Source organism: Micromys minutus (assembly GCF_963924665.1).
Source record: "Micromys minutus genome assembly, chromosome: 8".
Taxonomy (NCBI): Eukaryota; Metazoa; Chordata; class Mammalia; order Rodentia; family Muridae; genus Micromys; species Micromys minutus.
Genome location: NC_137977.1, coordinates 56,172,018 through 56,196,456, shown reverse-complemented (window position 1 = coordinate 56,196,456; position 24,439 = coordinate 56,172,018). Strand labels below are relative to the sequence as shown.

Below are 24,439 nucleotides of genomic sequence, written 5' to 3'. Positions count from 1 at the left end.
TTTAAGACCCACATACCTTCATGTCACTGCTCAGAATTAGAGAGCTGCTGAAATTAATTGGCGCTCTGGTTTGTGGCTGCAGCTGAAACTTTGCATTCCCTTTGTTGATAGAAAGGAATCTGGGGTACACCTAAGAAAGCAAAACTCAAAGGACCTGAGTGGATGCAGAGAAACCTCGAAGAGGAAAGCATTGTGGTTGATGATAGGCTTGTCCTAGGGCTGGCATAGGGCTTTATATTAGACACACAAGAAACCAAGACAGAGGCTTAATCACAGGGTTTACTTCATGATTGAGACCAGACACGTATATTTGCTATACAGAAATTGATACAAACAACCCCAGAAACAGTAAAATCTGCATATCCAGAAAGGATATATTAAAAATTAAACCCATTTGACCTGTGCTAGAAACAAATAGGAATTGGGAATTGTCAGAGTAACTGGATGGAAACTGGTTTAGACCTTAAAAGATCATAGAGAAGTTAAGAGCTTCTGTTGCTCTTGCACAGGACCTGTGTTTATATCCAGCACTTATGTGGTGTCTCATAACAATTCCAAAACTTAAGTTTTAAAGACTCTAATGTCCTCTTTGGGCCTCTTGGGCACTGCATACACTTGGTATACAGACAGATGCAGGCAAAACATACATCCATACTCCCATTAAATGAAATAAATTGCTTTTATAAAATATGTCTCTAAAGATAACCATAATTATATCAACACATAAACAGAAATGAAAATGATTTTCTAAAATTAGCATCACATATGTCTGTATTTCCACAAACAGTATTTGAGGCTCTTCAGTATCTCCGTCAGCCTGTGAGGGTGTTAGAGATGGGAAAACAGACAGATCTGTGTTTTCTCCTTTAAATTAAACCATTTGAGACCTACTTCTCTGCAAAATTCCCGAAATAAAAGTGAAAACTGCATTTGAGAAAAAGAGATAGCCAGGAATCCAAATTCACTCCGTCTTCTGGGGATTTGGGCCCCGGCTCTGCATCTGCAACACTTACGGTGGGATTTGGCTAAAGCTCTATGTCCTTTTTGAAGTGGCAATTTGGGCCCTGGAAACTCTAAATGAATCATTTCACCAGGTACATTTCACTGTAAATGACAGCCCGGGTTGCTGAAAAAACTTATTGTCCAGTTTAAATGTCAGCAATGAACTTGAGCCAGGAACAGAATTGCAAGCCTGTTTGCCGCTGGGCGAGGGCATACACTCCGAGAGTCCTGGTTAGTAACCTTGTTCATCAATCTCCGCGGTCCATTCGCTTTGCCTATGGGGTGACTGCGCCGCCTCTTCTGGTCCTTGTTATTCTATTCACTTGCCACATTTGCTTGGGAAATGGGAGGACGACCTGCACATTCATCGACCCTGTCACGTTCACTCCAGCTTCAATGTGCTGGGAGCTGACTTGACAGCAGATGTAATTTTGACGAAATTAGAGAATCTCATGGAATGAGTTTGTCTCATTCAATGTCTGACAGAGATGTGAAAGAATCCCCTTGCCTGCCCCATCTCTCTTTGCCCTCACGGTCATGAGAAAAACAATGAAACCTGCAATCCAACTCCTTTTCTAGGGAAATCTTTCCTCTAGCCTTAGACTATACTCAAGTGATCCCTTAACCATTTGGAGGAATAGACCCCATTATAAACAGCCCAGACACACAGAGCCTCCCTGCAGGGAGTTAACCAGCATGTATATGGTTATCTTCATGGCCAGCAGGACTTTGCACTATGTGCTCTGAAAACACCCTTTCCTCCCCACTTGCTTCTTGCTCATAATGTTTTGTGCAGGAGTAGAAACCCTAAGACAATCGTCAGAGTTTTGACTGTGAGGTAGCAACCCCATCCCTCACTTGATGCCTCTTCTTTCAGTTGGAGGTGGGCTCTACAAGTTCCCTCTCCCCACTGTAGGGCACTTCGTCTAGGGTCCCTCTCTTTGAGTCCAGAGTGTCTCTCAGTTTCCTGGTCTCTGGTACATGCCCAACCTCCTACCTCCAGAAGATACCTGTTTCAATTTTTTTTCTGCTGGAACTCAAGGCTTCAGTTCTTTTCCCCAACCTAATACCAGATCATGTTTCCCTCTCCTCCACACCTGCTCCTCTTCCTTCCCAGATCCCTCCTTCCAGCCTTACTTGTGGTTGCTTTCTTCTCCCTACCAAGTGGGACTGAGACTGCCAAACTTGGGTCTTTCAGCTTGTTGACCTTTCTGAGTTCTGTAGAATGTATCTTGGTTATTCTGTACTTTTTTGGCTAATATCTACTTATTAGTGAGTATATACTGTGCATATCCTTTTGGGTCTGAGTTACCTCACTCAGGATATTTTCTTGTTCAGTCCATTTGCTTGCAAAGCTCAGGATGTCTTTGTTGTTAATAGCCGACTAGTATTCTATTGTATAAATGAACCTCATTTTCTGTACCATTCTTCTATCATGGACATTTGGGTTATTTCCAGCTTCTGGCTATTATAAACATGTACCCCTGTAGCATGTTGGAACATCTTTTGGGTATACCTAAAATGATTTTTATTAAAATTTGTCATGTTAGGGTCAGCATAATCTGAAAAACATCATAAACAATATAGGCTATTTTTTTTTCTGCCCTTGGTTGCCTCTCAGAGGTTGAAGACGATTCCTATTTGACCCCACACACTTCAGAACTCCCTCCCTCATATCCAAATTCCATCTCGATCTAACCTAAAAGCTTCTTTTCTGTGATTTAGCTGTCAGAATACAAGAAGTACTGTGTAGGCTGCTGAGTGAGAAAAGGAAACACTAGCCCTGTGCAGCTGTGAATCTCATGAACCATAACGATGAATGGGATAACAAGATATCCCTAATGATACAGTAGTGTTGTTCAGCTCTCATGGGTACCCTGCATCTGTCTAATTAAACTCAAGGCCTGCTTAATATGGGAAAAATCATGTCTGGTACTAGACACCCAGGCAACTACCCTGAATTAGTGAAGTCACAAGGCTGGGAAGAGAACTTATCATTGTCATTTTTGTAGACAAGTATAATTCCTAACTGTCCTCTAAAACCTGTTTATATCCACAGATAAGTATAGCATTCTCCCCCAACTTTATTTTTTTTTAAATTCACTATCTTGCCCAGCAAGAGCACCTCGTATTTTCACGGGGCAACTGTTATCTGTATTGATAAGTATGAAAACTGACTGTATAGTTCATCCTGATGCAAGAAGTCCATTCAGGAAGCTTGAGATTCTGTCCATTGTTAGGTTTTGTTGAATCAACAGGTCCTCCTTACAAAGAATTTTGGAATCTTGACATTCTGCAATTTAATAAAACACTATGGGACAACACTGTGTATTTATAAACAATGTTGGGACTTTCACTTCTTAACAATGTCTTCATGACCTTCCGTGATTTGCAAGTATCACTTTACAAGGCATAGAAGAAAGGTATCATTTCTTACTGAAACTCTTAATTTCAATGCGTCAGGTCAGTTTTTATATCCTTTTCTTTGTGAATTGAAATTTTTACAAACTAGAACAGCAGAATTAAACAACAGTGTAATTCTTATATGCGTATCATTGATAGTAGTCATATAGCAAACATATTGAATTAGAATCGTTGTCTTAAATACCTTGCAATGGATTATAAAGATTTTAATCTAACGTTGACTCATGCTAACTTCTGGTTTTGTGATTATTATCTCCTTTTTGGATAATCATGAATAGGCATAAGAAAGTGTATACAGAATCCGGCTCTTCAGGAAGAGAAAGAGAGAGGGGATAGGATTTGGCACTTAGTACAGAATTAACTCTGCTAGCATTTACAGCATAATCCTTGAAAGACTTAATCCTTATTAGAGAAAGCTTGTTCATTAAAAACCAAAAATGGAACTGGGAAGCATGATGTAGTGCTAGCTGGGGAAGAAAGCGGAGCAGTTGGAGAACTATTCCTAAGCATTGATGGAGGGCTTCCTTCCCAGGCTTTTCACTAAGGCTGCAGGCAGAAGGAAGAACTTGTGTCACACTGACTACATGCTGACACTGGTAACTCCTGAGTTATATCATTCTCACAAGAACCCTCTGATTACTTTTTAAGTCGCTGTTTGACGTGTATTCTTCACTGTTTCAGTTTTGGTTTAAGAATTCTGTGTTTGTTTTGAACTCTTAGTTTAAAAACAAGGTAAAGCAGAGCAGAGTAACATACAGGATGCCATATTTTAATCCCATCATTCCAGAGTAAAAGCCTAGCCTGATAAACAAGACATTGCCTTGAAAGGAAAATCACACCAAACACAAAACCAAAATCACATCAGGAGGAAAAGGACCTACATTTCTCATTAGCAACCAAGGGAGCCCAGGAGATCATGGATTCAGTTTCAAGAACAAAAGAGCTTCAGTAGCAATCTTTCTTCCTTTTTACCCCTCAAATGATCAGTATCAGATTGCGGTTTCACCCCCTGTAAGGTAAGATAGCATACTTTCTCCATACTTTGTCACATGAAGTCACAAAGGGGTTATAGCCAGTACTGACCAACCTACTATGCCATCAAACTGCAATATCAGTATGTTAGAAAAATTAAATACATTTTAGACATAATTATCTTTCTTTTTCACGATGTTTTAAGTTGATGGGCTGAACTATAACTTGGTCTGTTCTCCCCTCTCCTACAGTTGTCTAGGCCAAACAGATGGGTAGTATCAATATATACTATTCATTTCCTTTCTTAACCTTAACATATTTTCATTCACAAAAGCTAAAACAAGGTGGAGAGACAAGAATTATGGTTAGAAAAAATAATTCTAAAGGGGATATTTAGAAAATTAATGATTTGTATAATTCATAACCCAGAGGGTTAAGAGTGCCTCACTTTTATGTCCTAATTTGCAAAATAGCTACAACATCAAAGACCACACTGAAAAGCCATGGAGTATCTTTGGAGCTTATTATATTAATGCATTTTATAAATGTGGAACATTGAAAATTCAACATCACTCCACAGCATTCCTGCTATCAGTCTCTTAAAGACGGATGCTTAAAATGTTCTTTGTTTGAAGGTAAGAGACCATACAGTGAAAACAAGGTATGCATTCTTAATTCTAAAATAAGTTAGAAGATGCACAGCAATACTTCTAAGCTCAGAGTTATTGAATGTATTCAGGAAACAAAAGAAACTTCTAATTAAACAAATGCCACTGGGTACAAAATTTAAAGGCCTGCTCTGACTGACCCCAGTCATTAATCCTAAACAGAAAATCAATGTGTACAGAATGTTTGCTGATGACTTCTGGTCCCTCCTTTTTCCAGTAATACTCAGCAGTCTTTTAGTAGGATGTGCACAGCACACTGGTGATCAAAAGAAGAAATAAATAAATTAAAAAATCTGTGCATTAGCTCTGACCTAATTAATACAATGTGACTATATTCACAGTGGACCCATAGGCATCCAAGCAATACCTTCCTTCAAGCAAATCAATAAACCTTATGGATTATAAAGCTTGGAGCATAAAATGCTAGCTCCCACAGAGGTCTTTAATAGTGCAGACCCCAATTTTACACAGTTGAAATATGTACCTGTGTACTAGCTTTTCCACGATAATCTGGGGAAGGTTTGGAGATTAGCAAACTAAATATACATTCAAGACCTATGGTTTACCCATTTAAGATTTTGTATTCTTTCTTTAATATTTTAAAATTATTTTATTCATTCTTTTGTGTCCATTACTTTCTTACTGTTATCCTATTCCAATGAGCTTTTATTTAAAAGCTGGATAGCCTTGTGGCAATTTTGGTATTCAAAGATCATGATGTTTAATCAATACACACCAAGAAAACTCTCACTTTCTTCATGTTACATTCTTTTTCTACATGTACTTTATGCTTATGGTAACTAGTAAGATTTCAATGCATGCTATCAAACCTCTAAAAGAATTGCCAAAATGCTTTTAAAAATCTGTACATGTATCTCTCTTCTTTAAATAAAGTTGTAAGGAAAAAAAGCTGGATTAAGAAAGGAACTCCTGTCTAGGATAATATTATTTAAGGATCATTTCTCTAGTAGAAGTCATAAATTTGAAACGTTTACTGTGACTTATGTCATTCAAATTTAGAAAGTGTATTTCATGCAGAAGTACAGCCATGTATTTTAGCCCCTTTAATATTTGTCTTTAAACTTTTTGTCATACTGTACAGGAATTTCGCTGCTGCTCCACTGAGCCTCCCACTTCTTTAACCATTGTACATGTAAAGAAAATCATTCCAAATGTCTTAAAGTTTACAAGTAATGAGCATGTAGTCAAGAAAGAGACTATAAACAGCTGTTTGAGGTTGACATAACCTCATTATGACCTGCATGTATGTAACCATTCACTATGTTGCACTATCAACTTAAGGTGCAATTGACGCTATAAAACCCATTGTGCAATGAATGCTGCAAGAGTTTATCTTAAGTTCCAAAACAATATATACAAATCATATGACCAAATGTTTAAGTGAGAATTCACAATGGAAGGAAAGTACACAGCCTATAAATACATTTAATGCATTTGTATTTCATTTCTTAGTCTCAGGTAAATAAAAAAGCTTGCACAATCATCTATTCCCAAAACTACACATATACTCATGCCTACCTTCACATTCAGCACTGATGTTCTGTTTCATAAGGATCAGGAGTATGGAAATTAGTACCAAACCTTTTTTTTATTGATTTACATAGAGCTAGTCAGCAATGAAGCTATTTACAGATACTTTCACCCCTTATTGCTCCTCATTTTCTATAGGCTACAACACAATTGCTTAAAGCTGTGTATCCATTGTCATACTGATTGTAAAGTTTTTTAATTTTTAAAGCAGTGCTGTAGCCATCAATAGCACATCTCTTCTTTCTGAAATCCTTCTCCCAAATACACTGTGAAGAGTTTTTATCTGTTTCTGTCTCTCATTTCCTTTGCTGGTATTACATATATGATGATTTTATCCAGTTTTTCAAGGATTTTCATAATATGAACCCAGCTCTTAATGTTTCTACAGCATGTTTTTGTCAATTGAACTATCTTCAAACTCCCAAACCTTTTTTTTTAAAAAAATTTCTCATTTCTCCTTTTATAGAAAATAGATGTTTTCCCATATAATATCTTCGTTACAGTTTCCTTTTCTCTACTCCTCCCAGTTCCTTCCCACTGCTTCTGCTGCTCTATGGATCTAGTTCTTTTCTGTCTCTCCTTAGAAAAGAATAGGTTTCTAAGAGACAAATACCATGCATAACAAAATAACATAAAATATGATCAAGCAAACCACACCATGTCAATGCTAGACAAGGCAACCCAAAAAAAAGTAAAAGAGGCCCAAGAACACAAAAGAATTCGAGACCCAAATGTCCAGGGGCTCTAGAGTTCCATAAAAATGCTAAGCTGAAAGGTACAGTGCATATATACATAGTGAACCTGGTGAAGACTTTGTGTTTATTGGTTCAGTTTCTGTTAGTTCATGGTGTCCTCCATACCTTTGGCTCTTGCAATCATTCTCTCTTCTCTTCTGAGATGTTCCCTTAGCTCTAGAGGGAAGGAATTGATAAAATATCACATTTAAGTCTGTGTGTTCCATAGACATTTTCTGTGAATCATCTAGTATGGGTCTCTACATCTGTTCCTGTTTGTTGCAAGTCGAAGCTTCTCTGGTGATAACTGAGTAAGCTGCTATCTCCAAGTATAGAAGAATATCTTCAGAAGTAAAATTTCTCCTAAAGATACATATATACCAGTAGTATTTGGTTTTACCAAACCTAGAATTTGATTACCTTGCTCTCTAAACTTTCTAGTCTCTTGTTCTTGGTCACCAAAGCAGTGTTGGGTATGGGGTCAGTCTTGTAGAATGGGCTTCAAGGAAAATCAGAAATAAGTTGACTACTCCAACATATTCTGTGTTACCATTGATCTAACATATCTTGCAGAGAGAACAGATTGTAGGCCAAAGGTTTTGTGGCTGTATTGTGTTTATATTACCTCTTTGCTTGCCTATAGAGTACCAACTCACACCTAAGGTATGTGAACATAGGGGTGAAGACTCCTTTTAGGCATTAGGTAGACTTCTCCATGTTCAATAAGGTGAATGGGTTATTCCTTGGCAATGGGAATACTGTCAGTTTGTAGAGAGCATCCCATTGTCTTAGAAACACCCTGGGTTGTTTGAGATATAACTTCTCTTTATCTTATGTTTTAGAGAATAATTTATTAACATTTCTGAAACTAAATTATCTCTTATTTTATTGAATAGACAGTGATCACAATTTTATTGATTATGTATTTTCAAGTTATTTTATTCTTCTTTATCAATTCTCATACCAATAACATTTTAAGCAATCAGCCATAATTTAATCTGTAATTAAAATTATAGGCAACTACAGGTGCTGGTAATTGTTAATCAATTAGATACATTATGATTGCAGGTTTAATTAAAATACTGATTAAAGTATTGATAGTTGTTCATGCTTTTCAACATTAAATAAGAATGTCTTTCTGTTTTTAAGTAGGAAGCAGTTATGGAGAACACACTCCCTTTTAGACTAATGAAATTTACTGAACCCAGAAAGAACTCCACCAAATACTTTTACAAATTAGAAAAAAATTAAGACCGTAAATCAGAAGCAATCTGGCTGGCTATTGGATAAATATGTAGATTTGAGTGGGCTTGTTTGTTCATTAGCAGTAACATTCTATACAGACATTTCTGTAGGTCCTGTGTGTGTGGACTTGGTAAATTCTGGTACATTTATATAGGAAAATACCAGTCATGACAAATTGATAGTACCATCATTTTTTCCATGATGCTATAATAGATATTATCAAACACCAACTAGTCAGCCTTCACAAACATTAATTAGCTCATATATTCACACATATATTGAGTAGTTGAAATGGTCACATCACAAATATGATTTGATGTGCAGTCTTTCTAAGTAAACAAAATTTCTTCTGGGTTATTTGAAATTTCTGAGACAGGCTAAAGCTTAGAAAGATAGAATTTTACCTGTCCTTTCATAGATAAAACTTTTTTCTTATTATCTAGGAACTGGATTACAGAAACAGAATAATAAAGAAGTAAATTCTGGACAATACAATTTATATTCTATAATGACTGTATCATAAATTATCAATATAAATGAAATTTTCTCTTCAAAATAAAACAGAAAATGTTTGTTTTATGACTATGATTCTCTCTGTGTTCAGTTACTTGAACACAGAACTACTTCAGGTACCCATTGAATAACTTCCGGTTGTAAATAAAAGCAATATCTGTAGCATATACCCCAAAACAGTGGAGAACTAATCCAGAAGAAGGTTTTAAGATTTGTTTGTTTACATCTGAAAACCAGCAGCATAAGTTAGACATGTTTGCACTGATCATAGTAGCAGCATTTGAGAAACTAAAGGAGGAGCCTTTTGATTCTCGGCCAGACTGTATAGCAGAATTCTACCTGGAAAACATTTGAAACTAACTATATGAAGTAGGTGATACACTCCTAGTGTGCTTGTCTTTCCAGATTAAGCATACATTTGTGATGTTACCCCTGTAAAAATATTAAAAACATTTTAGTTGATGTTTAAGACTCATCTTTTAGCCTAAAAAATTCAGTTCTAAACCAAAATGTCATTAAGTACATTAAAGGAGATAATGAAACTTGCTATGCCTTCCAAAACTGTTAAGGAAGCTTCATCTTATGTAAGAAACGAGAATGCCTATCTTGACTTCTATATTAAGAATTGGACCTGTGAACATCCAACCAAATACCAATTTTGCCATTTAAAAGCACAGACAGCTATTTTATCATTCTGTCCAATTTGACCATATGCCTTTTTATGATAGCATTGTATATGACATTCCTTTTAATCGAGAAACTCTATTGACATCTGTATATTTATAGTTTGGGTATAAAGCGTAAGTAGTAAATTATACCATGAGCCAGCCGACTGCTGGTATTACCTAAAGATGAAAATTGGAGAGATTCATTGCATTTATTACTTCCTCAGATGGAATATTTATCAAAATGTCACCTCCCTCCATATCTAACAGAAGAGCACTATCAGGCATTGGTGGCTCTGGAGGCAGTCAGCTGTGAAGATGAATTATGTGAATCTGATCTGTAATCTTACATGACATTTTAAACTCAAATATTTTCCCATATTTCTTCACACAATTATAATATTTAGTCTCACTTCATTTTATGAGACATAAATAGCTATGTAAGTACTCTGTAATTACTGTACATTGTAACAAATGACCTCATAAATACATTGTAATGTCCCATGTAATTACATGGTTAAGTCTTGTCTTTGAGATGGCTGCTTTCCGATGGAAAGCCTGCTAGTTTCTAAGATTAATTACTTAGGGTCTAATTTGATGGTTTGCTTGAAGATATGCTTTCATTAAACAGTCACTTGCTCCTGTTTTTAAAGGGAACATTGTTTCATAATGTACTCTTACAGCCTTCCTCAATATTGACTTCACTGTCTGTATTCATCCTGAAGTATTTGCAGTATCTAAATGTACTGTACACAAAAGCCAAAAGGGCATCATTCTGTACAGAGGAAAATTGAATGGAAATTATATTTTCTATCAAATACTAGCCAGAAACTGATAACAATTTTAAAGTGCTTGTTTTATTACTTTGAGAGCATATTGGCAGATATTGGTATAAAACTACCATTATCTCTTCTTGGTCAGGCACTACGAAACTGATGTTTGACTTTAAAACCTGAGTGACATATTTCAGTATATGCTTCTAATGTTTTGAATTCGTCATGGTTATTCTTAACAAATGGGTATATATAATCAGAGAAATAGCCAGTGTGGAAGTTTTATTTCTGTTTCACATGGAATATTCAACCATCTTGGTAAGAACAGCAGCCAATAGTGATGTCATTCAACTGACTGTCCAAACAATAACTTAGTTTCAGTATTACAAAAAGCAGACTGGAACAAGAAATCAATGAACACAATATTGTTGTTTTAAATTAAATATGTCTTGTATTCTTGTGCCTTTGAAGTATATAGTTTTACATACAACTCCCTTGATGGGATTTCCACTTTTCCTGCATTACTCCTATACAAAGGCTGTTTTATTGCTTTTAGTGACTTCATTTGGAAGAAATTAATAGTCTGAATATAAGACATAGTTATCTCCAAGAGTCAATGAGGGCCCCTAAACATTCGGCATACTTCTAGGGAATGACTTAAGCACTATAGAGTAAACTCTATTGATACTGACAAATTCTAAAATGATTACACCTAAGATCACTATATCACCAACTCTGGAGAACAACAAAATTGCTTTGTTGTAATGGAATTTTGTCGAACTGTGAAATGCCTCCTAAAATTATATTTCCCATTTTGAGGCTTAGAAGATGGGAGGCCTGGCTACTAGATTATGAATAGCAATAGCAGAATATAATGTGTAAAATGCTATTTTAAGTACAGAATCTGAAAGCACAAAGGAGTTACATTCATGTGAACCTGACTTGCTTGTTATTTGTTCTTTCCAAACCTTTTTCTCTACTTTGCAGTACATTCTGTGACCCCAGTCATATTCTTTATGAGTTCACAAGTGCTAGGATAAGTACATGTTGTCCTGGAAGACATTTTAGGTGGCAGGAAGATTTAATCTATTTTATCCCAATAAATAAATCTGTATATGTTCCTATGGCATTTGAAAATTAGTAAAGTATTTATATACTACCAATAAGACTATGACAAAATCAACCATCAAACAAACACCTATTCACTAAAGCTCAAAAAATACATTGCGCCCCACACAATAATAGTGGGAGACCTCAATATACCACTCTCACCAATGGACAGATCATGGAAACAAAACTGAACAAGGACATTGTAAAACAAACAGAGGATATGAACCAACTGGAATTAATAAATATCTATAGAACATCTCATCTTAAAACAAAAGAATACACCTTTTTCTCAGCACCTCATGACACCTCCTCAAAAATTGACCACATAATTGGTCACAAAACAAGCCTCAACAGATATGAGAAGATTGAAATACTCCCATGCATCCTTTCAGATCACCATGGCCTAAGGCTGGTATTTAGTAACAACAAAGACAACAAAAAGCCCATATTCACATGGAAACTAAACAATGCTCTGTTAAACAATAGCGGGGTCAAAAAAGAAATAAAGAAAGAAATTAAGAATTTTCTAGAATTCAATGAAAACTAAAACACAACATAACCAAACCCATGGGATGCAATGAAAGCAGTACTGAGAGGAAAACTCATAGTGCTGAGTGCTTCCAAAAAGAAACTTGAGAGAGCAAACACCAGCAACTTGATAGCACAGTTAAAAGCTCTAGAACAATAAAAAAAAGCAGATACACCCAAGAGGAGTAGATGGCAAGAAATAATCAAACTTAGGGCAGAAATAGACTAAATAGAAACAAAAAGAACCATTCAAAGAATCAACAAAAGTAAGAGCTGGTTCTTTGTGAAAATTAACAAGATTGACAAACACTTAGCCAGACTAACTAGAGGGCAAAGAGAAAGTATCCAAATTAACAAAATCAGAAAGGAAAGTGGATATTTAATTTTTTTTCTTTTATCTTTGTTTTTTAAAATAAAGTTTAAAAAAAAATCAACAAAGCTGGAAAATCTGGAGGAAATGGATGAATTACTAGACAGATACCAGATACTAAAGTTAAACCAGGACCAGGTAAACCATCTAAATAGTCCCATAACTCCTAAAGAAATAGAAGCAACCATCAAAAGCCTCCCAACCAAAACAAAGCCCAGGTCCAGATGGGTTCAGTACAGAATTTTATCAGACATTTATTAACGATATAATACCAATACTCTCTGAACTCTTCCACAAAAAAGAATCCGAGGGAACACTACCTAACTCATTTTTTGAGGCTGTAATAACCCTCATTCCTAAACCACACAAAGACCCTACAAGTAAAGAGAACTTCAGACCAATCTCACTTATGAACAGTGATGCAAAAATACTCAACAAAATCCTTGCAAACTGAATCCAAGAACACATCAAAATGATCATTTACCATGATCACATAGGCTTCATCCCTGGAATGCAGGGATGGTTTAATATACGGAAATCCATCAATGTAATCCACCATATAAACACACTCAAATACAAAATCCACATGTTCATCTCACTAGATGCTGAGAAAGCATTTGACAAAATTCAACACCCCTTCATGTTAAAAGTCTTGGAAAGAATAGGAATCCAAGGCCCATATAAACATAATAAAAGCAATATACAGAAAACCAACAGCCAATATCAAACTTAATGGTAAGAATCTTGAAGAAAGCCCACTAAAATCAAGGACTCTACAAGGATGTCCACTCTCCCCCTACCTATTCAACATAGTACTGGAAGTCCTGGCTGAAGCAATTAGACAGCAAAAGGAAACCAAAGGGATTCAAGTTGGAAAGGAAGAAGTTAAACCATAACTATATGCAGATGACATGATAGTGTACTTAAGTAACCCGACAAATTGCACCAGAGAACTCCTACAGCTGAATAACAAGTTCAGCAAAGTGGCTGGATATAAAATTAACTCAAACAAATCAGTAGCCTTCCTCTACTCAAAGGACAAACATGTAGAGAAAGAAATTAGGGAAAAGATACACTTCACAATAGTCACAAAAAATATGAAGTACCTTGGTGTGACTTTAACTAAGCAAGTGAAGGACCTGTATGATAAGAACTTCAAACCTCTAAAGAAGGAAATCGAGGAAGATCTCAGAAAATGGAAAGATCTCTCATGCTCATGGATTGGAAGGAACATCATTGTAAAAATGGCCATCTTACCAAAAGCGATCTACAGATTCAATGCAATCCCCATCAAAATACCAACCCAATTCTTCATTCAGTTGGAAAGAGCAAAGTGTAATTTCATCTGGAATAACAAAAGACCTAGAATAGCGAAATCCATTCTCAAGAACAAGAAAACATCTGCCGGAATCACTATCCCTGACCTCAAGTTATATTACAAGGCAATTGTGCTAAAAACTGCATGGTACTGGTACAGAAACAGGCACGTGGATCAATGGAATAGAATAGAGGATCCAGAAATGATCCCTCACATATATGGTCAGCTGATTTTTAACAAAGGAGCTGTAAACATTCAATGGAAAAAGGACAAGGTATTCAACAAATGGTGTTGGTCCAACTGGCACTCAGCATGCAGAAGAATGAAAATAGACCCTTTCTTATCTCCTCATACAAAGCTCAAGTGCAAGTGGATCAAAGACCCTTCTCACATTTCCCATTTCCCTTTTTAGATTGTATGTGTCCTAAAATCCCCACTCTCCAGATATCTGCACCATGCTACTTTTCCCTGTTTTGTATTCTACAGTTACTTCCGGTTATGCCCTCAGAGTAAGAGACTCATTAAATATAAACCCTAAATTAGATTGCACACTTTGTCTGCCTGGTTCTTCCTAATCTCAGTCAGCAAAATGTGTTCTATTACCATTTCCCTGCAAATTTCCCCTGAAAAAAGATAAATCTATTTTTATTTACAGCTGAATAGAATTCTATTTTGTATATCTAATAACTTTTTTATTATTCACTCATCAGTTGAAAGACATCTGGGTTGCTTCTGTTCCCTGGGGATTGTAAGGACAGCAGCAATAAACATGGGCTACACAGGTGCCTGAGGAGTGGGGTGTTGAGTGCAGTATAGGTGACTAAGATGGTAGATCTACTTTTATCTTTTTGACACCTTAAAGACTTATCTCCAGAAAGACTGCAGAAGTCTACAATAAGATCAACAATGAAAGAAAGCTCCTCTCTCCACAAATGCTTGTTAGAGTTGGCTATGAGTTGTTTCCTTGGTCATGAACTATGTTGACTGGGCTACGGTGCAATCTCAACATAGATTTAGTTTGCATTGCTCTGATTGCTAGAGACTCTAGTAACTCCTTAAGTGGGTTGTTTATCTGACAGTTTTACCCCCAGTGAATTATTATAATCTACTGAATTTCTTCTGTCTGACACATGTGCTTTAAAATTATTATTTTTCCTTTTACTACTAAAATTTGTAAAGATAGCCAAGTCCTCTAAAATTGAGTTTCTAAAGACATTTATTGAGTAACTTCATATTTTATATTTTATTCTGGTTTTCTCCTTGCTCAGTGTTTTCCCAGTACCCAGGCATGATGTTTCTATCTGCTAAAATAAAAAATAACAACTGTATTCCATGTAAGCTAGATGCTCAGAAAAAAATGTATATGGAAGAATAGTAATTCCTAGTGTGTTTCTTGCTGATTGATCTCTCTTTGTTCCTCTGTCATTTGAAGAGGAAAAAAAATGCTAGATAAGTTGTCAAAAACAAACAATAACAACAAGCCCAATACCACAAACAAAATAAAACAACAAAAATTCCCCCAAAATTCATAGTCTCAATATGGTTTATCTTGTTTCTTTTTCCCTTCTTAAAATATTCTACTTTTAGAAACACTCATTGGCCATGGAGGTACTGGTTGACTTTGTGAGTAATGGGACTCGACCATGTGAACCTTGTTAACTAGGAATAATCTCTGTGGGGAAGGCAAATGAAGGTCTGGATGAGGACAGTACAGAGAGTGATTAACTAAGCAGACTTGTGGCTGGTACAAGGGATGTGTGTCCTTTGAGTGTTTCCAGGCTGTGTTCATAAGAAGTCCATGGGACCAAATGAAGACAGAGAGTTTATCTCATTATCCAAACTATTTCTTATGAGATGCAAGCCACAATCAGTACAGAGAGGAAATGGACAGTCTAGAATGAATTTCAAGCTAATCCCAGAACTCCCAGATCCATGCATAGGTCCAACAAGGTGATTCTGAGTTCTTTTCAAATGGCATTTCCCAACCCCTTCTATAGACATGCTTGTGCTTATAAGATACAACCACAGTAAGATATAAGAGTATTTGCTGTGAGATGATCACAGAGCTTCAAATGGGCAGGTTCTCATCTGCACATCTTACTAGAGAGCTGACACATTCGTTTACTGAAAAATGTGGATTTAAAAAATTAGAAGTTTGAAAAAGAATAGAGTCTTATGACTTGAGCTTCTGAGAAAACTTGAGTTGACAGGCTTATCAGGTTTTTTTTTTTTTCTTGTTTCTTTATAGGCTATTCATATGCACATAGAAGTAAAGGCAAGGAATCTGTTAACAAATGATGTCCATGAAACAGAAAAATCCATGTCCCTGATTTAGACAGGACTATCCCAAGAAGTCTGGAATGTAGTCAAGTAGATTATTTAAATAATAATTAATAAACTTAACTCTTAATCACCATATTCACTGATACTATCTTGCCAACTTACTATGAAGTTCCCCATGTTCCACTTTAATGAGTTGCAATTACACATGGACTGTCAGGTTTACTCATGGTTTGTGTGGGTGGTAGTGATCCAAATCATTAATTTGCAAGAAAAATATTTTTCCACTGAGATGTATCCACAGCTCTTTTTTTTGTTTTAAGTGGTATTAATAGGAGATTTGGGGGACTATATTGACAAAGAACAGCCCAATTTTTCCTGTTAGTATAAAATGAAAACCCCGAACTCAATGGTTAGAAAATCTTCCTGTATTGCTATATAGTAACCTGAGGGTAAACAAGTCTACTACTCAGTAGACTCAAATGTTAGAGTTCATTGTTAGAGTGTGTCAAATGTTGAAACCCAAAAAATTTGGCAACCCTAAATTCCAACTCACAAAATTATCAGGACTATAAATATATTTCTCATGTAGAATATGTACAATTTTTATGTCTGTGGTATATTAAATATGATATTATTAAATACTAAAAATACTGGGGTCTCCCTCTCATATTAGCATATTTGTGAGAGGCAATAATCTCAGTAATTCCATATTCTCCTAAAGGTAATCTAACAAGTAATATAAGTTAATCAATTGATATGAGGAATAGTTTATATAAAACATAAGATTATATTTAAAATTTGTCAGAATGTTTTACATATTTCAACTGTAAATTATATATTTGCAAAACTGTGGTTGATCATCATCATTTTGTACTTTCTGTATCTGTGAAATCAATAATCACAAAATTACCACAATTTTAATACTAATGGGCCTTCTGTTTTGAGCAGAACAGTGCACATTTTGCTGGCCTTTATCCTGCCTTCTTCTCTTAAATCTCACAGTGGAAATGAATGTATTTTTTAATTGGCCGTTTATTTTCATTATCTGTTTTATTAGTAACTTTACAGGTTTTAGTGTCTCTTAAATGTAGTACTGGCATCTGTTTGTTCAGTGTTACTAAACACAAAACAACAGTGATGTGCCTTGTAGAGAATAGGAATTAAGTAACCTAGGTTGGGTATTAATCAATTTTACCCAGTAATATTAAATAAAGTATTTAAAAAGAAAACTATAAAAAGGCCCACGTTATAGACAAATTAACATGCATTTTGTAATAAGAGCCTGGAAGATACCCAAATTACTACTTTCTATAGCAGTAATGTTTTAATATTGAGAATTGGGGTTTCCTTAGGTTTTGATAGAACTTAAATGTAGTAAATATTAAAAATCTACTATTTGCCACATTTTATTTCTAGAATACTTAGTAAAGAACTCTATCTTCCTTGACTTTATCTCCTTGTATAAAATATTGCATGATTTTAGAGCATCAGTTATTAGTAAGTGAGATGATGATCTAGAAAGCAATGTCCTATATCAGCCAACGTATCCCAAGACCAGTGGAGGGAAACCTCTGGCTTGTGATCCAGACTCAGGAGTCTATCAGTTGCCATCTGTTCTGGCTTCTTTCTAAATCTGATCATTTGTTCTACTACCTGCAAGGAACAGTGTATAAAAATTGCTTTTATAGGAAATATGAAATTTGTCAAAATACGCATTGTTTATTATTTTTGAAACGTTAAATAACAGCAGCAAGCATACCGCAAAGTTCAACAAGCCATGAAAAGATCTGATTTTTTTTAATTTGCTTTCATTCATGTAAGGAGCATGAAATTGTAGCTGAAGAAATCTACATCGACAGTGAAAGTTAGATTGCACTCATGTGTAATCAAGCCTAAAGTGTCGCTGCCTTTGCAATTCTTTATTTTTGCAGTTCTTTATTTTATTTTTTATAATCTAAGTTTATTCCTAGTCTTAGATTTAATCAAAATGCAATTGGTTAGTATATACTCTTTTTGAATGGGGTGACTTAACCTATCAAACTGTTTCAAATTAGTATTTTCTTTTTTGAAGACACGAACTTACTAAAGTATAAGCAAATGCTACTCATGACAACCATGATACTCAAAAATGAACCAGGCAGTCAGTTAAAGTTTACAGGCTCCCTTCACAAGGGAGAATCCAGTAGGGCCTTTAGACAGTTTCATAGGATGAGTCAATGGTCTCTTTGAGAACACAGTGGGATAAAGACCAGACACTGACTGGGCAGTCTGCCTGGACCCCAGCTCTAGTGTCTGATTCCATATACTCCATCTGCTACAGGATTTGCCCAGGCCATAGATACAGAGAGAAACCAGAGGATGCTACTTTCTATATTATTCCTAAGGGAAAGAGATAAGAGTAGAGATAGAAACTTAGCAGGGTAGAGCATGATGCTTAGGTCCCTGAACTCCTTACACTGGTAACCCCTCTCATCTAATCTTGCTTAAAGATAACTTTTGTATTTTGGGAGTATTAACTACGTATTTGGTTTTTTAAAAGTTCTTGGTTAACTTGAAGACATACACACTCTTCCTAAAACCATCAAAAATACCTGTAACTTTCCATTTCTTACGTTTCTTAATCCTCTGGGTCTTTAACTTCAGTGATCAGAAGTTTAAGGAATATGCTGCTCTGCTTGATTCTTTAGGTTCTATAATCTTGACTTTAAATTTTTTTTTTTACCCAGACACCTCTCAGGAAGATGCATATAGCTACACATTAGTGTGATTCTTTTACATTTGTTCTGTTAAATGCTTTATGATCTCCTTGGAGCTAGTATGAAATTCTTCCACCTCTTATAGGTTAGTTGGGCATTAATTGGAAGGTTAATTAACTTCATATATCATCTTTTCTTTTGTATTCTGTGTTTCCTCTTTCTAATTTTCTATCTCATACTTTGCTGCCTTTGCATTCTCTCAATTTACCATTTGTATGTTAGAGGTTATGAACAAGATTTTAATGCCTTTTATCCTTTCTCCACAACCCAATAGTGTTTTTCCATTCTTAATTTAAAAATATATATTTTCATTTATTTTTCAATGTATCTATAGATTTTTTTTCAAATTTTTTTTGTCCCATATATTCAGGCCTGTTTACTATCTTTATCTACACATACTTTAATTATTCCCACAATCAAGCATTTTCTCCCAATTTTTTGATGCATAATTATTATATTTTTCAGGCCTCTTTTGTGTATTATTATTGCTTCTCTCAGGACACATGCACTTCTGCCTTCGTATTTTATCAGTGTGTGTCACAGACTGTGATAATATCTGGTCATATGAAATTTCCATATATACACGTGAAGTTCTAAAACTGTAACTTGCAAAGGTCAAACGCTGGGTCCTGGTGGGACTTGTTAAATTATGGATTCACTGTTGGGAACACAGGATAGGTTCATTCTGTCTAGTTCAAAGTTCTTAATTTTCTGTCGCAAAGGGTTATTTGATATTGCCCCTAGCTAACCTAAGTTCCCCTGTGTACTGGATGAGAGAAGAACCTTTGGATGCCTCACATCTTTGACCTGATAAGCCCTTCGCACAACCCTACTTACTGGTGTGCCGCTTCTCTCAGTCTGTGGCCTTTTGTGTTCAACAGCTCTGAGCACTGAGATCCCAGCTACTCCAGGCAGTGAGGGTTAATGGACTGGCTTCCTAGTCAGAAGCTAAAGTTTAAATTCTATTTGAGCTTTCTAAGTCTTCTTTCTTTCCAGCAGCATGCCTCCGTTCCATGCTCAAGTTGTATAGGAAGCAAAAATTGTCCCAGAATTGGGTGATTTTTAAATAGAAATTAGCTTGGTTTTCATATATATATATATATATATATATATATATATATATATATATATATATATATATGAAATTTAACTAATTTAAGTTCTTAGGCTTAGCTTTTTCCTTGGTCTAAGCATATAACAACCTGTTGGTGTCACTCATCTGGTCATCCTGATCCCACCTTACAGTGGCTTTTACTATTTATAATCCTTTATTATCATTTCAGTGGTGGTTCCAAGGGAGACATGATCTTATATATGATCAGTCAAATAACTAGTATGCATCAGAGCTAATATAAAGCAAATATGTTGCTGTTAGACTGGAAGGAAGGATTTCACTTGGAGACCACGTCTTATAATAGTACTTGCTTCTCTGTTTTATTCACACCTGGGCTAAACTTCTCTGACCCTGCGCAGTTGTCTTTCTCTCTTCGATGTCTTCATTTACATTTCTTATTTCATTTTATTTTACAGAGTATCAAAGTAAGCTGGCTTCCTCCTCCATCGGGAACACAAAATGGATTTATTACTGGCTATAAAATTCGACACAGAAAGACTACCCGCAGGGGGGAGATGGAAACACTGGAACCAAATAACCTCTGGTACCTCTTCACAGGTCAGTGTTCACACAGTGCAGGCTGGCATGCTTTTGATGAATTAAATGCTTTAGGAATAAAAATATACACTTACTTCAAAGGAACATCGACTTTTTTTTCCCTGGCAGCTGACATTTATTGGCCTGAACAAGAATAACCTTTATATTTTTAACTTTATATGCCCTGTAACGCTTTCACTAGCCATTTCTCTCTGTAGCATCATCTTAATAAGTGTATCATAGAACTTTTACCTATGTTACTTCTCGGAATCGCTGACTCAGAAACTCTCACTGCCTAATAACTTTTAATGTTTTAGTTAACAACTTTTAAAAGGCTCCTAAAGAGATGGCTCTCTATGTGTCTCTCTGTGGTGCCCCTCCTCATCACAAATATCACAATAAAGTGGAAAATGACAAGAAGAGAAAATGAAGAGGAGACATCTGCCCTTTCTATAAATTCATAAATCTACTTTTATAGCAATATCGTTGGGATTCATAGGAGGGCAACATTCACTAACTAATACCCATTAATATTTGCAAAAGGGGATCCAATTTTTATAATGACAATTTTCCGATTTAATAACATGAGATAATAATGTATCTTCTCACTGTTTTGTAACCTTAGTTTATGCTCATCTAAGTTTCTAATGAGCAGACTAAAGGAAGTTTTCTAAAAATATCTCAGTGAAAATTTATGCTCAGGAGGACAAGAAGGAGTGAACTTGGGAAGCAAGAAAGGGTCAGGGAGATATTTTCCTTTAAAAACAATAGTGATGCGCTAGTTAGGTGGCTGGCCATGACTTTGATAAATGCAAAGCTTGTATTACTTTATGGAGTGATTCTGGGAGGTCACACAAATTGAGTATGTGCAAGCGGTTGCACAACCTCCCTTGTCTGTCATTGGACTACATTGCATAGCTCCAGGAGAGTCCTGCAGACTGGAGCTTCTGGTGTGTGCTAATAGGAGCTTCTCCTCATTCATCACCACTTTATATAATGGTGGTAGCAAGGCTCGGAGTTTCCCAGGTCTAGAACTAATTTGCTACATGTCCATGGCCTTGAGAACAAACTATAGTGTTTGTACCACTGTGACTCAGAGTCGATGTGGAGAAAACTAGAGAGAGCACTTGTATTCCTTAGTTTACTCAACGCTTTGACAAAGTGCTTGACAAAAATGAGTTTAGGTTTATTTTGCTTCATTTTTGAAGACTATAGTAATCTTATCATGAAGGCATGGTACAGGAGTGAGAGGCTTATATGTGCCTACAATCAGAAGGACAGAAAGAGCTCTGTGCTGGTATTCTACTAATTTTCTGATTTTTTAAAAAATCTGGCATCAAGAATTTATAAAAGAATCAATTACATTGCAATTCATTCAAACTTATTCCCAAATGTTTGTCTTCTGAATGATTCCAATGCCGGTCAAGTTAGCAGTCAAAGAAGACTAATTATCCAAAGTCAAGTCCTGGCTCAGTAAGTGAAGTATATAAGTATAAAAATCCAAGATTGGACAATCAGTCCTCACATAAAAACATATCAGGCCAGGTGTAGGGGCAAAACAACTCTAATCCCAGCACTAGGACAATAATTCAGGCTGAACAGAATCAAGTAAATCTCTGGAGCTCAGTAGCTATGATAGGTTATCTATAAAAAAGAAAAGAAAAACAAAAATTAAATATCAATAATGGAAGATACCTGGTGTAAGCCTCTAGTCTAAACACATACAAATACACCATGCACAGCTGGATGAGCTATAGACAAATACCCCGATGAAAACATATGATGTCCATTCCTTGTCACAGTGACACCTAAGTACATAATTTTAAAGCTATAATTTTCCACACTTGATCTTATAAACTTATAAATAACTTATAAATTTCTTATAATAGAAAATAAGTGTTGTTTCTTTGTAGAATCCTCAACATTTTCATGATACTCACATTATTCAATGTCTCTTTTAAGACACAAAGCAATCTTATCCAAGATCTTATGCATGCAAATAATAATTAACAAAACAAACTATTATCATAGAGTTTAAACTTCACTACCATAAAATTTCTTTACTCATTTTGTGTATATTTCATATTATTTCCTTTAGAATATCGTGCCAAGTTAAATAATGAGGCAAGCAATATTTGTTCTGACTTCTGTTAATTGCAAAAGATGACAATATTGCAATGAGGTCTCCTATTTCTTTGTCTCTTTGTATATGTCATAATCTCTCTCTCTCTCTCTCTCTCTCTCTCTCTCTCTCTCTCTCTCTCTCTCTCTCTCTCTCTCTCTCTCTCAGTTATGCATGGTTCTTCCTCCCAACCTCCCCCCCCCCCCCAACCATGCTCTCAGAAATAAGAATCAGATTAAGAATATATGTACAAATATCTTGGGCACATAACTAAATTTTATCTTATTAGATTATAACTTAAATTATTCTATTTATTTTAATCTACACTCATTCATGGGAGTGATTAACTGTGTTCCTGCACTATAGGTCCATCTTGTCACATTTTCCTAGGTAAATCTCTCACCTGACAGGATCTCAGAACTTTCTCTCCTTCTGAATGTCCCATCTTCTATTCTGCCCTTTCTTATAGGCCAATAATTTTTGTTTATAATTGACAGATGATCCATCTATACATTACATAGGATTCTTTCTCTCTCTCTCTCACTCTGTTTGTGTGTGTGTGTGTGTGTGTGTGTGTATGTGTGTATGTATGCATGTAGTACTAACATGTTTCTATTTGACCACTGAAATTTTAAACCCATAATACGGAAAAGTGAAATCATCTATTGTGATTCAAGGAAAAATGAGTAAACACTCAATGAGATGTATTTATGCTGTAATAAATAAAAATATACCTGTATATAATTATAAAGACTAAGTGTTTTTATTGTAAGACAGAATTCCTGTCTCATATTTGTAAAAGATCAACCTGAAGCAAGATCAAGCAGAAAAGGGCAACCCCCTAATTCTTAAGCTTCATGGCAAGCATCTCGGAGTCCTAGAGACATCATTTCTCTCCATCAGGCTCCTCTACAACCAGCAAACATAGCTGCTCCTCTTTTGCCTTTTCTATTTCTTACCTCAGCTTTCTGAACCATTTATGTCTCTGTCATAAACAATATCCATGCTCTCATATGCACTGACTTTCCACTCTACAACTTAATGCAGTGGGATTAATTACACTCACAGCCCCAAACTTCCCTCACAGAATCTAACTCTGCCTGCCATGGGTCACCTCAGTACCTTTCTAGGACCTTGGTTCTAACCTCCATGATATACTTACTCTCTTTCCTTTTGCATGTATGGAAAGCCAGCAGTACATAGAGAGTACTACCTGCCACTAGCTACAGATCTATTCTGGATGCCATCTGCCACAGCTATTGTGGTAGCTGTGTACTTTGGCAACTGAACTCCCTGTAGTAGGTGTTTTAATCAAGGAAACCCTTTAGCACAATACCAAATCTATGCTCTCTTTTCTGTTGAACTTAAAATTTTACAACTTGGAACCCCTGATGAGTTGCCTTCAGGACACCTTTATGGTTTTCCAAGTGCATAACAGCAAATTTCTTTTTGGTGGCATTAGTATTTTTAACAATTACAGCTTCCATTTCCAACGAGTCTTGAATGGGATTTAAAATTTGTTCATAGTTTTACTCATGAAAATACATGTTTACATTCTCAATGTGTCTAATTATGTCTCTTTGTCTTTCTCTGTCTGCTTCTATCTCTCTCCCTCTGTCTTTGTCTCTGTTTCTGTCCCTCTCACCAAGACACAACATAGATGTTGTATTCTCTTGGCATAATGAACTATTTATTCAGTTACCTTTAAGTTTGGCCTCACTAATTTTTCAGAAAATGGGCAGAAAGCAGCCATA

The 24,439-nt window shown here is 35.7% G+C and overlaps 1 protein-coding gene across 1 annotated transcript in view; it reads left to right on the top strand.

Annotated features, from left to right (window-relative positions):
* The window catches only part of DCC (DCC netrin 1 receptor), a gene marked incomplete at both ends in the record, with an annotated part of 1,062,613 nt that overhangs the window by 850,198 nt on the left and 187,976 nt on the right, over nt 1-24,439 (top strand). Inside the window, one exon of the mRNA XM_080920225.1 lies at nt 20,443-20,584. Coding sequence (XP_080776351.1) covers nt 20,443-20,584 — 142 coding nt within the window. The remainder of the gene's footprint in view (nt 1-20,442; nt 20,585-24,439) is intronic.